A 15,005-nucleotide genomic window follows, 5' to 3' on the forward strand; every position below is an offset into this window, starting at 1 on the left:
CTTCAATTCTCTTTTTTTGCTTTATTTATATATATGTTACATCACTGTGCTTTTAATTTATTTTATTTTATTTTTAGTGTTTCTTTCTTTTCGCAGGGGTAGTCCCGGTAGAATTTCCAGCACTTCACCAGTGCACCAGCACCACAGTGCCCCCCCCACCCTATCTCTATCTACTGCTTCCCCATGCCTTGTAGAATGTCTCTGATTATAGTTGTCTGTTTGTTTTGTGTTTTATTTAACTGTTATTTTTTCCATCATCCTCTATTTGTTTCCCCTATAATCCTCCTATAAGTGAGACTATCTGATATTTTCCTTCTTCCTTCGGACTTATTTCACTCTACCCCTCAGTTCCTCTAGACAATAACAAATTTTTTAATTTTTTTAAAATATAATAAAGGCTGCTAAACCTCAGGAGATAAGAAACCTCTGGGGACACCTAGTCCTTATATTTCCAGACATAAAATATGTGAGTAAGTAGAGAAGTCACAATGGCATTTAAACCTGGTTCTTGTAGTATGGTCGTTTACACATGAAAGGATGAAATGGTATAATTAAACCATCCTTATTCCTCATGTGATGAGGCTAGAAAAAGTGATACTCGGCTATGTCTTCAGAAGGAGGTGAGTTTCAGAGGTATGAGGCCCATATTATGTAGGCATTAAAATAGGCTCTAACATTTTACTGGGGTGGGGAGGGGAATGGGATCAAAAACAATGGGGGGAAGGAAATGCACTGGACTATGGTGATGGCACACAGGTGATCTGGTGATGGGGAGCCCAATGGGATTACAACTGAGATGGAAAAAGGCACAAAATGATGTAAAAATAAACTATTTTTTTTTTAAATAAAAGGCTCTAAAAACAACTCTGTCCACATGAACACGAAGGTTCTGTGTGTTTGCAGGTCACTAAGCCTTGGTCTAGAGGGAACAGGCCCTGGACATCCATCCAGACTCAGTGTGCCTTATCCACTCACCTTACCTAAAGGCCCTAGAGACTGATCTGTGAAATGACCAGTCCTAAAATAGAATTTTGACACTACAAATATGTTTATGCAGACCTTGCAATGCACAAAGTGTGCCCAATCTTAACTTTCTAAGTTGTACAATACTCTTTTGAAGTGTTTATTATATTACCAATTAATGCATGACGTTCACAGAAACATTCTGATGAGTAAAATTTTATACTAAAAATTGTAGAGTTGGTGTTGAAGTTAAATATAATGATTTATGGTTCAATGTTCTTTCTGTAACTTCTGTTAATTTTTTTTCTTTAAAAAGTGGACATTGCTTTTTGACTATGAAGTCAGATTTATGTGAAAAGAATATTCTAAGCCTTGTTATTCAATATATAGCCTTACATGTACCTGTTGCTACTGAACATTTGAAATGTGGTTCCTTTCATTTTAGAGTGCTGCAGCATGAATGCCTTATGAAATTCAAAGATTATTTTTAAAAATGTGAAAGCCTAACTTTGATATCATTACTTTTCAAAATTAGATGATTTGGGTATACCAGAAGAATAAATTATAGCATTAAAATTGACTTCAAATGTTTTCTTTTTTTTAAAATGGGCTTTCAGAACATGTAAATTATGCAATTTAGTTCTCTTGGGCAATGCTGTTTGAGACTCCATCTTTGTAAAATACTCTTTAATTGTCATCATTTTAATGATATTTAGGTACATCGAAATATTTTAAAACACTCTCTAATTATTCAATTTCTTTCAACTTGCTATGATTCCTGAGACCTGAATCAGGTAAATCAGTGCAATAGACTATTTTAAAGATGGTCAAAAAATTTTAGTCCTAAAATAGTAGAAATGACTTCTTAGCAAATGGTTAAACAGGTACCATTAAACATTGTTCACTGTTGGTGAAGGTTATGATACACTTATATAACATTTGTCCAATAAAAAATACTACTCTAGCTGGAATCTCTAATATAGGACTCAAAGTACTAAAATATTAAACTGCACTGTTTAATCTTAATCTTGAATAGAATCATCCAAGGAGGCTCCTCATCATAGGATAACTTCAAAAATGAGCTGTATTTGACCATGAGGTGCTTTCAGGCACACACAGATAGGAGCAAGGAAAGGTTCAAAGTTTAAAATAATTACACAGAGAGATTTCATCTCTAAAGGAGAATAACCAGCTTTTAGAAATCTGGAAAAAGAAGTCAGCCAGCTTGTATAAAGTCAGACAGGTGCAGAGCATGGGATAAACAAATAAACAGACAAAAAGTTTGGGAATTAGACAAGAGTAGATATGTCTGCATTATTATGAACACACTGAACTATGTATTAAGAGACAGAGGGTGTAAGTACAAGTTCTTCTGAAGATTGCCATTTTTCTGTGTGGTCTCTGTGACTAGACTACACCTCTGTGAGTTCACTGGCAAGGGAATTGGGGAAAAGAAGGTTCTAGCATATGCCGCTAACACACAAAGCACAATGGGACGATCTGTTTTATACATAATTACTCTGCCACCCTCCCTCAAGCCAATAAAAGAGTTAAGTGTTTTGTAGATTAGAACTTGCTCAGAGAAGATATGTTCAGTGTTAGGAAGCTTCCTTGTTTTAAGCTGACTTGGGACTTCAGAATGATTTACTTAACACCTTAAGAAACTGCAGTGTCCCAAAGGAAGTGTGCCCTAACAGAGCAATAACAGATTGGAACAAGGAAGCCAGGAACAGCTCCTTGACAAGCCTGGAGAAAGAAGCATAAGGAATTGGGGGGTGGGGGGGAGCCAAGAGAGAGAAACCAATGCAATAGAGTAAAAACAAAACAATGAACAACTATAAACCAGAGACATTTTACTGGGGTGGAAAGGGGAATGGGATCAGAACTAGGGTGGGAAAATTGCACTGGACTATGGTGATGGCACACGGGTGAATTGGTGGTGAAAAGTCCATGGGGATTACAACTGAGATGAAAAGGTGCACAAAATTAACAATGATGTAAAGACATAAAAAATATAATTAAAAAAAATAAGAAAAACCTGGAGACAAGTAGATGCTGGGCTGGTCAGGTTTAGAACCTACTAAAGCAGATACCTGAGTGGGGCTTTTTATAACCTCTGGATAAACACAGAGGGAAAAAAGGGGGGGTGAGAGAAAGTGGGGGAGATCACCAAAGGATGATCAGCTTTTTCAGAGATGTCTAATTGAACCTGGAACAGGTAGCTCCCACTTGTACCACCTTTTCCCCTCCTGAAGAATTCTGGGTGAGAAGGGGGGTGACACACAGAGCCTCTTTTGGAAACACAAATACCTGGTTGTTTGAATTGCCAACATTGGCAGTACTGGGAGAAGTGCATTACATCCTGCTTAGTGTTCTTGTAAGTGGTCACACAGCCATGAAAATGGGCAGCAATTCAGAGAGCAGACACATGTCGCAGCTGCTCTTCTACCATCTAGTTTTTCTGAAGTGTAGGAAGAATATGAGTCTGATCAGAAAGTCTGTTTATGATTAGATAAACCAGAGGATACTTCAAAATGAAAATTCAGTTTTCTAACTGCGCTGAGCTGAAGAATATCAAAATGTGTTTCTGTAATTGTTGGGGGAGAAGATCGTTTAAAAGTTTCAAAAGTATTATGAGTTATACATTATTTTGGAGGTTCTGAAATATCCCCCAGTTAAGAAACTTGTTTTTCAGCTCTGGATATCTCAAATCATAGGATCCTGGGATACTTAATTCGCATACAGTTATTACCACACCACCCAGTTAATACAACTCTACCTAACACACTTGGAAACACTGCCCAGAAATCATTACTGGCCTGACCAAGATACACCTTTTTTGCTGAAATCCTGGAAACAGGATCACACATAGGCAAATGTATCATTAGCAAAAGTTTCTCCTCAGCATACAGCCTCTCTTTATGTCCTTACCTTACTGATTTGCTTTAGAAAACCTCCTCCATGACCTTAGCAAGTACTCTTCTTCCCAAACACTACATTTAAAGTTTTATACTTTGCTAAAAATAAAAAAATTAGGACACTATACTGTTTCTGAAATTTTATGTATGATTTGTATAATTACAGTAAACAGGTGCTGATTGTTTTACCTGTGACTGACTTCCTAGTGGAGAACCTGCCCTCAGTGGAGGGACAGAACAGACTCCAGGTTGATAAGAAAACCTGGATTGGGATGGGAGCTGAGCTGGGTCTCTGCCTTTCTAACTGGACTCTTTCCTCTTTGACCTCCACAGATTTCCACAGGAGAATGGGTATAAGAAATCAGTCCACAGTCACCGAGTTTCTTCTCTCGGGATTAACTGACCGACCAGAGCTTCAGCTGCCCCTTTTCTTCCTCTTCTTGGGGATTTATATAGTTACAGTGGTGGGGAATCTCGGCATGATCTCCATAATTGGCCTGAGTCCTCAACTTCACATGCCCATGTACTATTTCCTCAGTAGTTTGTCATCTTTAGATTTCTGCTATTCTTCTGTCATTGTGCCCAAATTGCTGGGAGGGTTGTTGTACAAAGATAAAGCTGTCTCCTACTCTGGATGCATGACTCAGTTTTTTTTCTTCTGTGTGTGTGCCATTTCTGAGTGCTACATGTTGGCAGCCATGGCCTATGATCGCTATGTTGCCATCTGCAGCCCCCTGCTCTACAATGTCATCATGTCCCCTCGAGTCTGTTCTCTGCTGGTGGCTGCTGTCTTCTCAGTAGGTTTTACCCTTTCCATGGTTTTTGAGGGTTGTTTGTTAAGTCTGGATTTCTGTGGATCCAATGTCATTAAGCATTACTACTGTGACATCGTCCCCCTTATGAAACTCTCCTGTTCCAGCACATATATTGATGAACTATTGGTTTTTGTTGTTGGTGGATTTAATCTGGTAACCACCAGTGTGACAATCATCATTTCCTACGTTTTCATCCTCTCCAGCATCCTCCGCATCCAGTCTAAAGAGGGCAGGTCCAAAGCTTTCAGCACCTGTGGCTCCCATTTGACAGCTGTTCTTATTTTCTATGGTTCTCTTATGTTCATGTATCTCAAACCTGCTGCCAGCAGCTCAGCCATCCAGGAGAAAGTCACTTCTGTATTTTATACCATTGTGATTCCCATGTTGAACCCCCTGATTTACAGTTTAAGGAATAAGGAAGTGCAAAATGCACTGATGAAGCTCTTAAAGAGAAAACCATCTTCATAGTGAATAACTATTAAGACTTATTTATGTATAATAACATGTATGTAAGTTTATGTTTCTATCCTGACCCTTTCAAAAATCTGAAGTTAGAGGAAAATATAGATGTTACTGATAAAGCTATACACGGGTATAATTCTAAATGAGTATCTGAAATATTAGATTGCAATTGCAAAATATTCACAGTTTAATAAAATGCTCAAAAACATTGTGAAAGTGCAAAATTTCACCAGTTTAATTCCATGCTTGGATTGAGCATCATTAATTATATTTAATTTCTGAGCTACATCTATAAAATACACAAAATCTTGTAAGACACATTCATATCAGACAAAAAAAATACATACTAAATTGTTGCTGATCCAGCAATCTTTTATTTATCTTATTTAAATAAACAGATTTCTCTTTTGGAAGTTTGGATAGGAAATACTGAACAGAGAGACAGAAATCATTGTAATTTTAAATAATGGTGAAAATAGATATCCACATCCTAAGGCCTATTAAAGATAAATGAAATATCAAACATGAATTCAATGCAGAAGATCCAGCAAAGGCTTGGACTAACATGGTCTCTGCAGGTAAGAGATTTATCATATTTACCTGATAACATATTTCTCAAGCAAGGACACCATATCTAGATGAGGACATCGTATTTATAGTCTTTTCTAAATGTCTTATATTTTTTCTGTACAAGATATTTAGAAAATCTTATATAAACAGTATTTTGCAAATTTCTGTGGAATTCTTTTGAGTTAGCATTTTATTCAGCATGTAAACTCCACACTTTCAATTTCATCCTTATACATTTGAATTAAATAAAAGATGAAAATGTTATATAATAAAACCAAGATAATGCACTGCATGCAGTATCCAATTTGTCAGTTTATTCATTTGCTCAGCATATGATTATCATGGCACTATCGCCAGGTATGTTTCTAAGGTCTGGGATATTATGTGAATATGATGAACAAGGTTTCTAATTAGTGAGTGAGTGGCATATATTACAGAAGTAATTAAATAAACAAGCATGCTAATTCTAGGTACAAACAAATGCTTTGAAAGAAGTAAGGCATACACTTGCGAGTGAATGAGGACACCACTTGACAGATCTCCTTAAAAAGACACATTTATCGAGCCCTAACTGAGAGAACAGTTATGCAAAAAGATGAGGGCAGAAGCAGGCACGGAATACCAAAGATGCAACAAGCTTGGCATTTTCAAGAAATAGGCCTTAAGGTTGAAAATTCACAAAAAAAGGATAAAAAGATACCAAAGGAGGTTTAGTAAGGAGGTACATGCCAGATCATGTCAGCATTAACATTTTAAAACATAGCTTCAGAAAAAAAAGAATAAAAAATATTAATAAACTTCACAAATTTACATATTGCCTATGGGGGGAAAAAATCATTGATCAGAGTTAAGTACCTGCCATAATTAAACAGAAAAACAGGTCAAAGTTTTTTAAATCTATTTTTATATTTTGCAGAATAGGTGTCCTAGGAATGTGATTCCTGACAGAAGCAACACAATGAGGTGAACCCTGTCACCACTAGCACATTCCATCTGAGGATACTTTTAGACCACAATTCAGGGAAAGTAACTGTGTTGAGGAGACTGGTATCAGAGTTTGGTGAGGTGAAGGCTTTAGAAATGTTGGTACACAGCACCCAATAAGTGAGCCATTAAGCAGATACAGAGATTGCATAAATCTTCATAGGAAATACCTTGGCCAAACACCCATGTATGTAGAGGGACTTAACAAAGCCAAGAAAAGCCTAGCAGCTGAGAAGCTGTAGGATGAACACATCTCAGAGTGCAGAGAACAGGTGGAATCCTAAATCCATCTAGTCAGAAAAAAAGATCTGTTTTTATACAGATTGAAGAACCAGATGACCCAATAGTAAGCTTAATTACTTCTCTAGTAAAGGCTATCCCAGATCTTCATTTTAAAAAGGTATGACAAAACTTGAAAGCCTGAGCTGATCAGCAATAAATTTTCTGACAAAGTAAATTTCAACTTTGATAAAGTAAGACTACAAACCAACATATGCAACAATGTTATATTAGCGGTGTTTGAATAGACAAGATCATCTACCTGAAAAGACACTACTTTCAAAGTAAAATTATACTTCCATATTTATTGCAGTGCTATTAACTACAGCCAAGTTAAGGAAACCACCTAAATGTCAATGAATAAATGAGTAGATCATGAAGATGCAGATTATATGGAATATTACTCTGGCAAAAAAAAAAAAAGGATGACATTTATGGCAACACAGAATGAGCTGGAAGGGATAACACTAAGTGAAGTAAGACAGAAGGAAAAAGATAAATATAAAAAGGTGTCACTAATATGTGCGATATAAAGCAACTAATCTAAGAGTTTGATGAAGACAAACTTAAAAATCTGCCCTTGAAAAATGACTACAGAATTGAAGCATCCTAAGGAGAAAGGGCTGGAGGGAGCAGGAGAACAATGAGGGAAGGAAGCACAATGGACTCAGCTGGTGGACAATGAGTGATACGTGGGAGATTCACTAGCACTGCAATATCCAAATATTTTCTCAAGAAAAAATATATTTTACGGCCCTCCCTGGTGGCGCAGCGGGTTAAAGCACTGCACTGAGAAGCTAAAGCCACTTCCACATGAGTTCGATTCCCGCCTGCCCCGGAGGTGACCACATGGCGTGACAGACCTCTCCTGGCCCGCCCACTGCTCCCCTCAGCAGTGTACTTCATCGATCTGCCTGTTCTGCTCCCCACTCTGTCTCTGCTGAAGCCTCTCACCACCCCTGAGCCTCTGGCCTGTACCCCAGTTCTGTATGTACAAATAAAATAAATCTTTAAAAAAATATATTTTACAAACTAAATTTAAAATAGCTTAAAATTACTAATTCTTAAATATTCTACTTCCTGCAATGGAGGGTAATCTGCTCCATCTCTGTGCATGCACAATCCAGATGCTTATTCCACAGAGCACTTGGCATTATTCATTCAACATTTTCTTGGGATTTGTGTTGGGCAATGTTCTGTCCATGAGATTGCAATGTTCTGAAGGACTATTGTCAGATCCTCTCTGTGTGCCAATCAAATAGATAACAAAATACATAAATAAAATTATCCCATAATTTTTACATTTAAAACAGGGAAACAACCTCTACTGGGAATAATACTTTCCATGAGAAACTTGTATTTCTCGTTTTTTCTCTTAATTGGTGCAATCTAAATATATTCTGATGTTGGACTATACTAATTGTATTACTCTGGAAATGTGACCTTGTTGCATGGTGAGGTTTCCTCATAATTAAAAAGTCTCATAGGCCAGTAATGACAGTTCTTGTAATTATTCAGGCTGCTCTATACCTCAGGAGATAAACCCTTGGAAACCAGTCACCTTTATATTTTCAGGTTTAAACACTTGAACTGAGAAGTCACAGTTTTAATTAAACTTGATTCTTGTTACTGTGATTGTTTAGACATTGAAGAATGAAATGATATAATTATTCCCTCTTTATCCCTAACATGATGAGGTTAGGAGCAGCAACGCTCAGCTAAGTCTTCAGAAGGGGAAGGTGAGTTTCAGAGGTATGATGCCCATATTATGGAGGTGTTAGAACATGCTCTAAAATCAACTCTGATTGTCCACATGAGCACAGGTGTTTCTGTCAGTTTGCAGGTCACTGAGCCTTGGTTTAGAGGGAATAGGCCTTGGACATACATCCGGACTCAGGATGCCTTGTCCACTAATCTTATCTAAGGCCCTAGAGGCTGATCTGTGGATTAATCTGTGAAAATACCAAAATTAGAACTGTAGCAGTTCAAATATGTTTATGAAGACCTTGCTATACACAAATTGTGTTCATACTTAACTGTCTATTTTGCACAAAAATCCTTTGAAGTGTTTATTTTTTTACAGATTAAAACATGAAGCTCAGAGATACTCTGAGAGTCAAATATGATGTAGAAATTCTAAATATACTGATTTCTAGTAAAATTGTCAAATTTCTTTTGAACTACAAGAGGCATGACACATTAATTAAGTGCAGTAATTGTTTTAAGGGTGGTGAAATTATGGTTAAATAGATATCAGTTAGCATTGTTCATTGTTTATGTGATTTAAGACACATTAGTATAACACTTGTTATATAAGGACAGACATATTAAACTCCTTGAAATTAAACTCCTAGCTATTAAAGGAAAAAGTACTAAAACATAAAATTGTACAATTCTATCTTAAACTTGTGCAGTCATAAAGGCGGCTCTCATTGTCAGATGTTTTCAAAGGTGAGCTCTGTATGCTCATGTAGTACCTTCAGGCACAGAAAAGAACAAAGAGAAATTCAAAGTAGAAAATAAGAACACTGAGAGATTTCATCTCTAAAGAGACTAAAGCAATACCTGCTTTTCATACTCTATGTACACACATAAAGACCAGATATTGTTAAATTAAAGGTTCTGATTCAATGGTGTGGGTTGGGACATGATATTGTACGTTTTACATTCTCTCTCAGAGATGATGTTGGGGACTACCTGTTAAGTAGCAAGCACTTACCACACAGGTTTGTTTAGGAAGCAGGAAAAAGAGGCAGCTATCTTGGACAGTTGTCAGATGCAGGACATGGATTAAAAACAGGCATAGGAAAATGTGTGGGGATTAGAAACCTGATCAAAGTAGGTGCTGTCTGTAAGCAAAGAGCATCTAGAAAGCATTTATGAAAAGATACTGAAGATAAAAAGCGAAATAGATGGGCTTCTGAGAGATTCTTTGCTATTTCTCTGTATTTTCCTGCAACTGGACTATACCTGTGAGTGCTTGTCCACAAGGGATGAAAGGAAAAGAGGATGCCAGATCATGTCCCTAACATTCGAGGCACAATGGGACAATCTCCCTTTTGCACATAATTCCTCTGTCCTCATCCCTCAAGACAGGAAAAGAAGAACAGATACAGGAGGCAAGTGTTCCATGAAACTGGAACTTGCTGAGAAAAAACATGTGCAGTGTTATGAAGCTTCCTTGTTTAAACTGACTTGGGAAACCAGGAGGAGGCACCAACATTGTAGGATGCCAATGGCCCAAAGGAAGTGTGTCCTAAAATAAAACTTCATTATGGAGGCAGAATGAAGCAGAAAAACATAACAGCTTCTAAAGACAGATAGTTCATGGGCTGGTGAGGCTGTGAATATGCTGACGTGGGGCTCTGTACAGTCACTTGTTAAAAAATGAGAGACAGAAAAGAGAGAACTTTGTGAGAAATTCAACTGTGGAAAAAGGTCAAAATGTTCAGAGTTTATGCCTAAGTGAAACTGAGCAGGCAGCTCCCACATGGACCACCTTTTCCCCTCCTGGGAGAATTCCTGGGGAGAAGGGGAGCACTGCACAGGAGCACCTCTTGTAGAAACACAAATATCTGGTTGTTTGGTTGCTGATATAGGCAGAAGAGCAGAAGAAGAGCAGAAAATCCAGCTTTACTGCAGTGTAGGGCAAACAGGCTTCTGGCCAGAAGGCTCGTTTATGATTAAAGTAGAGGCCGTTTAGGAATGAAAAGTCAGTTTTCAAACAGCCTGAGCCATATAAGGCTCAAATGTGTTTGTTGGTTGGTTGGTTATGTGTTTATGTGAGAAGGATGTCAATCACCAAGTAAGTTTTTAAAATACTCTGTATTATAGTTATTGAGGCTGTGAAGTATCCTCCAAGGAAAGAAACATTTTTAAAGCTACATGCCTCAAATCATAGGATATTTCTTAAATATCTACAACCAGAATTGATACCTTGCAGAACACACTTGGAAACCTTGCCCAGAAATCCTTATTGGCCTTAACAAAGGACACCCTTTCTACTGAAATCCCAGAAGCAGGGTCAATATACGGAACTACGTCATTAGAAAAGTATTTTTTAAACAACATTTTCTTTATGTGGCCCTTTTACTGATTTGCTTTAGAAAATATCTCCTATGGTCTGTAGCATATCTCTGCATCTGTACTTAAAGGTTTTATACTTTGCTAAAAGAATTTGAGACAATACACTGTATGTGAAATTCATGCATGATTCTTAAAAATCTATAGGTAGACAGATGCTAATGAACTATTTTACTTGAGTGCTGACTTTCTGGTGAATAAAAACCTGTCCTCAATGGAAGTATAAAACAGGTTCCGCACTGATAAGAAAAACTGGATTCGAGAATGGGAGCTGAGCTGAGTGAGTCTCTGCCTGTCTAATTTGACTCTTTCTATTATCTCCACAGATTTGCACAGGAGAATGGGTGTAAGAAATCAGTCCACAGTCACAGAGTTTCTTTTTTCAGGATTAACTGACCAACCAGAGCTTCAGCTGCCCCTTTTCTTCCTCTTCTTGGGGATTTATATAGTTACAGTGGTGGGGAATCTCAGCATGATCTCCATAATTGGGCTGAGTCCTCAACTTCACATTCCCATGTACTATTTCCTCAGTAGTTTGTCGTCTTTAGATTTCTGCTATTCTTCTGTCATTGTGCCCCAAATGCTAGTAGGCTTTTTAAGCAGAGATAAAGTTATTTCCTATTTTGGCTGTATGACTCAGTTTTTTTTATTTTGTATGCTTGCCGTTTCTGAGTTCTATCTGTTGGCAGTAATGGCCTATGATCGCTATGTCGCCATCTGCAGTCCCCTGCTCTACAATGTCATCATGTCCCCTCGGGTCTGTTCTCTGCTGGTGGCTGCTGTCTTCTCAGTAGGTTTTACCCTTTCCATGGTTTATGAAGTTTTTTTGTTACAGTTGGATTTCTGCGGATCAAATATCATTACGCATTATTACTGTGACATCATTCCCCTCATGAAAGTCTCCTGTTCCAGCACGTATATTGATGAACTTTTGATTTTTGTCATTGGGGGATTTAACATGGTAGCTACCAGCCTGACAATCATCATTTCCTACGTTTTTATCCTCTCCAGCATCCTCCACATCCAGTCTAAAGAGGGCAGGTCCAAGGCTTTCAGCACCTGTGGCTCCCACTTGACAGCTGTTCTTATATTCTATGGGTCGCTCATGTCCATGTATCTCAAACCTGCTGCCAGCAGCTCAGCCACCCAGGAGAAAGTCACTTCTGTATTTTATACCATTGTGATTCCCATGTTAAATCCCCTGATCTATAGTCTGAGGAATAAGGAAGTTCAAAACGCACTGATGAAGCTCTTAAGGAGAAAAACATCTTCATAACTAATATGCCTTTAAGAGTTACTCATGTGGGGTCCCTCCCTGGTGGTGCAACAGGTTAAAGCACAACACTATGAAGCTAGATGCAGCCACTTCAGCAGTTCAATACCCACCAGGAAGGTGACCCACATGGCACAGCAGACCTCTCCTGTCTCACCCACTGCTTCCCTCAGCAGTGTACTTCATCAATATGCCTATTCTGTTTCCCACTCTCTCTGATGAATCCTCTTACCGCCCCTGCACCTCTGGTCTGTACCCCAGTTTTGTATACATAAATAAAATAAATCTTTAAAAAGAAGAGTAGTCACATATCATAATGATATACATGTATGTATTTATATCCTGACTTTTTAAAAATAATTTGAAGTGAGGTGAAATACAGATGTAGTTATTGATAAAGCTATATGCAGGCTTAATTCTCAATATCTGAAATTTTATACTATAGTTGATATGACCACACATAATTAGATAAATAAAATGTAAAAAAAAAAAAAGTATGACAGTGTAAATACCAAATTTTAAAGTTAGTTACATTCTCAATTGACTATCATATTTCTATTTCATTTCCCAAAGTAGGTCAATATTAATAAGAAATACACATCTGGAAAAAAAAAGCTACACCAAATTCCTGTTGATGAGGTCATCTTTTACATAACTTACTAAAAAAGGAGAGATCCTCTCTTACAGAAATGTGGATAGGCAATACTAAGCATGAGACTGAAATCATCACCACCACTTCACAATTAGTTGAAAGCAAGTTTCCACTGTTCTTTTAAGGTTTTATTGAAGAAAGGTCAACATTATCTCAATCAAGAATCAGTGAAAAGATCCAGCAAAGGGCTAAGCTAATAGGATTCCAGTGTTTGTTTCCTGGTGATAAGAGGATTACACTAAAAATATCCAAATCAGTATATGATATTTATACATTTTTATCTAAAAACCTTGGGTTTTTCTTGTATGATCATACATGTGCACTATTACAACTTTCTGCATAAGTTTTCTGAGTTGGCATTTAATCCAGGAGCTAAACTCCATGATTTCAGATTCTTCTACATATATTTTGAATTAAACCTAAAGAAAAGGTTCATGTTTTTAAGAAGTAATGCTTATATAATAAACCAAAATAATGCACTGCATACAGAGTCAAAAGCATGCCAATTAACTCATTCTCTTCATATGCTTATTATGGATATAACATGCTAGGCAATCTTCGAAGGTCTGGAATTAAGTGAATAAGATGAACAAGGTTTCTACTGATCAATGGTGGATGGGGTAGAGGCATATATTACAGAAATAATTAAATAAAGAAGCATGGTAATTACAAATAAATGCTTTCCAAAAATAAGGCATATAGTTGTCAGGGACTAAGGGAAACACTAGATAAATTGCTAAAGAAGAGACATTTAGGGAAATATAACCAAAGAAAAGAGCACTGGTATTCAAACACAGAAGGGCACAATCAGGAAGAGTCCTAAGGATGGAACACACATGGCCATATTCAATAAATGGGCATTATGGTTAAAAACTCCTGAAAGAGAAGAAAAAAGTACCAAATGAGGCTCAGGAAGAAGGCACATGCCAGATCATGTGAGAATGACTTTATTCTCATGGAGAAGCTACTAGTATGCTTCAAAAGCAGAATGATGTCATCGGTTTTACACTGGCATTATGTCTTCTATATACTGAGAAACTATATAGTGTGTGTATATGTATATTTTGTGTATGTTTGAGTACCTGATGGGTGAAAAAAAAACTATCCCATATTGGAAACAAAGAGAATACTTCTGATCATTATCACTAGATAGGGCTAATATAATGTTATAGCAATAGGACATAAAAGAAAATGAAGGAAGTCAAGATACATTTCTCTTTTTTTGAAGAGTTATTTACTTATGCATATAGAACTGGGGTACAGGCCAGAGGTGCAGGGGCAGTGAGAGGATTCACCAGAGTCAGAGTGGGGAGCAGAACAGGCAGATTGACTGCTGAGGGAACTGCAAGTGAGACAAGAGAGGACTCTGCACCATGTGGGTCAGCTCCCTGGCCGGGGACAGAACTTGTGCTGAAGAGGTGTGGCCAGCTTCGTAACACTGTGCTAAACCTGTTACACCACCAAGGAGAGAATCTCAATATACATTTCTGACCGAAATAATAAAATTGAAGGGTAATATAAAGTGTGATGCCTCGGGTGATACATATTGATGAAATTAAAATAAAAATTTAGAAATTAAGATTCCTATTGATAAACAGATGAAGGCCCACAGGGAACCTAAATGGTGGCCTGAATCTCACTGCTTGATATATGCACTGTGAGAACTTCAAGCTGACCTACCATCAATTTCTCACATGTCTCCTCTCTAATTTGACTAGTCCTCAGAAGAAGGATCAGATGTAAACTTTTAGTGGTTTTAGGATCAGATGTAAACTTTTTTACTGACAACAGCAGGAGATGACATAGCCTATGGAACAGAGAACATAAATCTCACTCTTCACTACTCCAATAACCAGGCCAGTCTGGTGTCAGGATTGCTTACACGAACCTTCTGTCATGCATTTGTCTCCTTCTTCTGACTGCCTGTTGACCAGGGCTGAGCTGTCTGTTAGCCCATGCCCAGCACCAATGAAGAGATATCTGCCACTGGTTTATGCCCAGATCTT

General features: G+C 37.6%; 2 protein-coding genes across 2 annotated transcripts; both read left to right on the forward strand.

Annotated features, from left to right (window-relative positions):
• The first annotated feature begins 4,228 nt into the window (after positions 1 to 4,228).
• Positions 4,229 to 5,164, forward strand: LOC101632973 (olfactory receptor 8D4-like). The gene has a single exon (XM_004689150.1). The coding sequence runs from the start codon at positions 4,229 to 4,231 to the stop codon at positions 5,162 to 5,164; it is 936 nt and encodes a 311-aa protein (XP_004689207.1).
• A 6,250-nt stretch (positions 5,165 to 11,414) lies between these two features.
• LOC101633199 (olfactory receptor 8D4-like) lies at positions 11,415 to 12,350 on the forward strand. The gene has a single exon (XM_004689151.1). The coding sequence runs from the start codon at positions 11,415 to 11,417 to the stop codon at positions 12,348 to 12,350; it is 936 nt and encodes a 311-aa protein (XP_004689208.1).
• Positions 12,351 to 15,005: the final 2,655 nt, after the last annotated feature.

The sequence above is a fragment of the Condylura cristata genome, unplaced genomic scaffold (assembly GCF_000260355.1).
Source record: "Condylura cristata isolate star-nosed mole 26May11 unplaced genomic scaffold, ConCri1.0 scaffold00025, whole genome shotgun sequence".
NCBI lineage: Eukaryota > Metazoa > Chordata > Mammalia > Eulipotyphla > Talpidae > Condylura > Condylura cristata.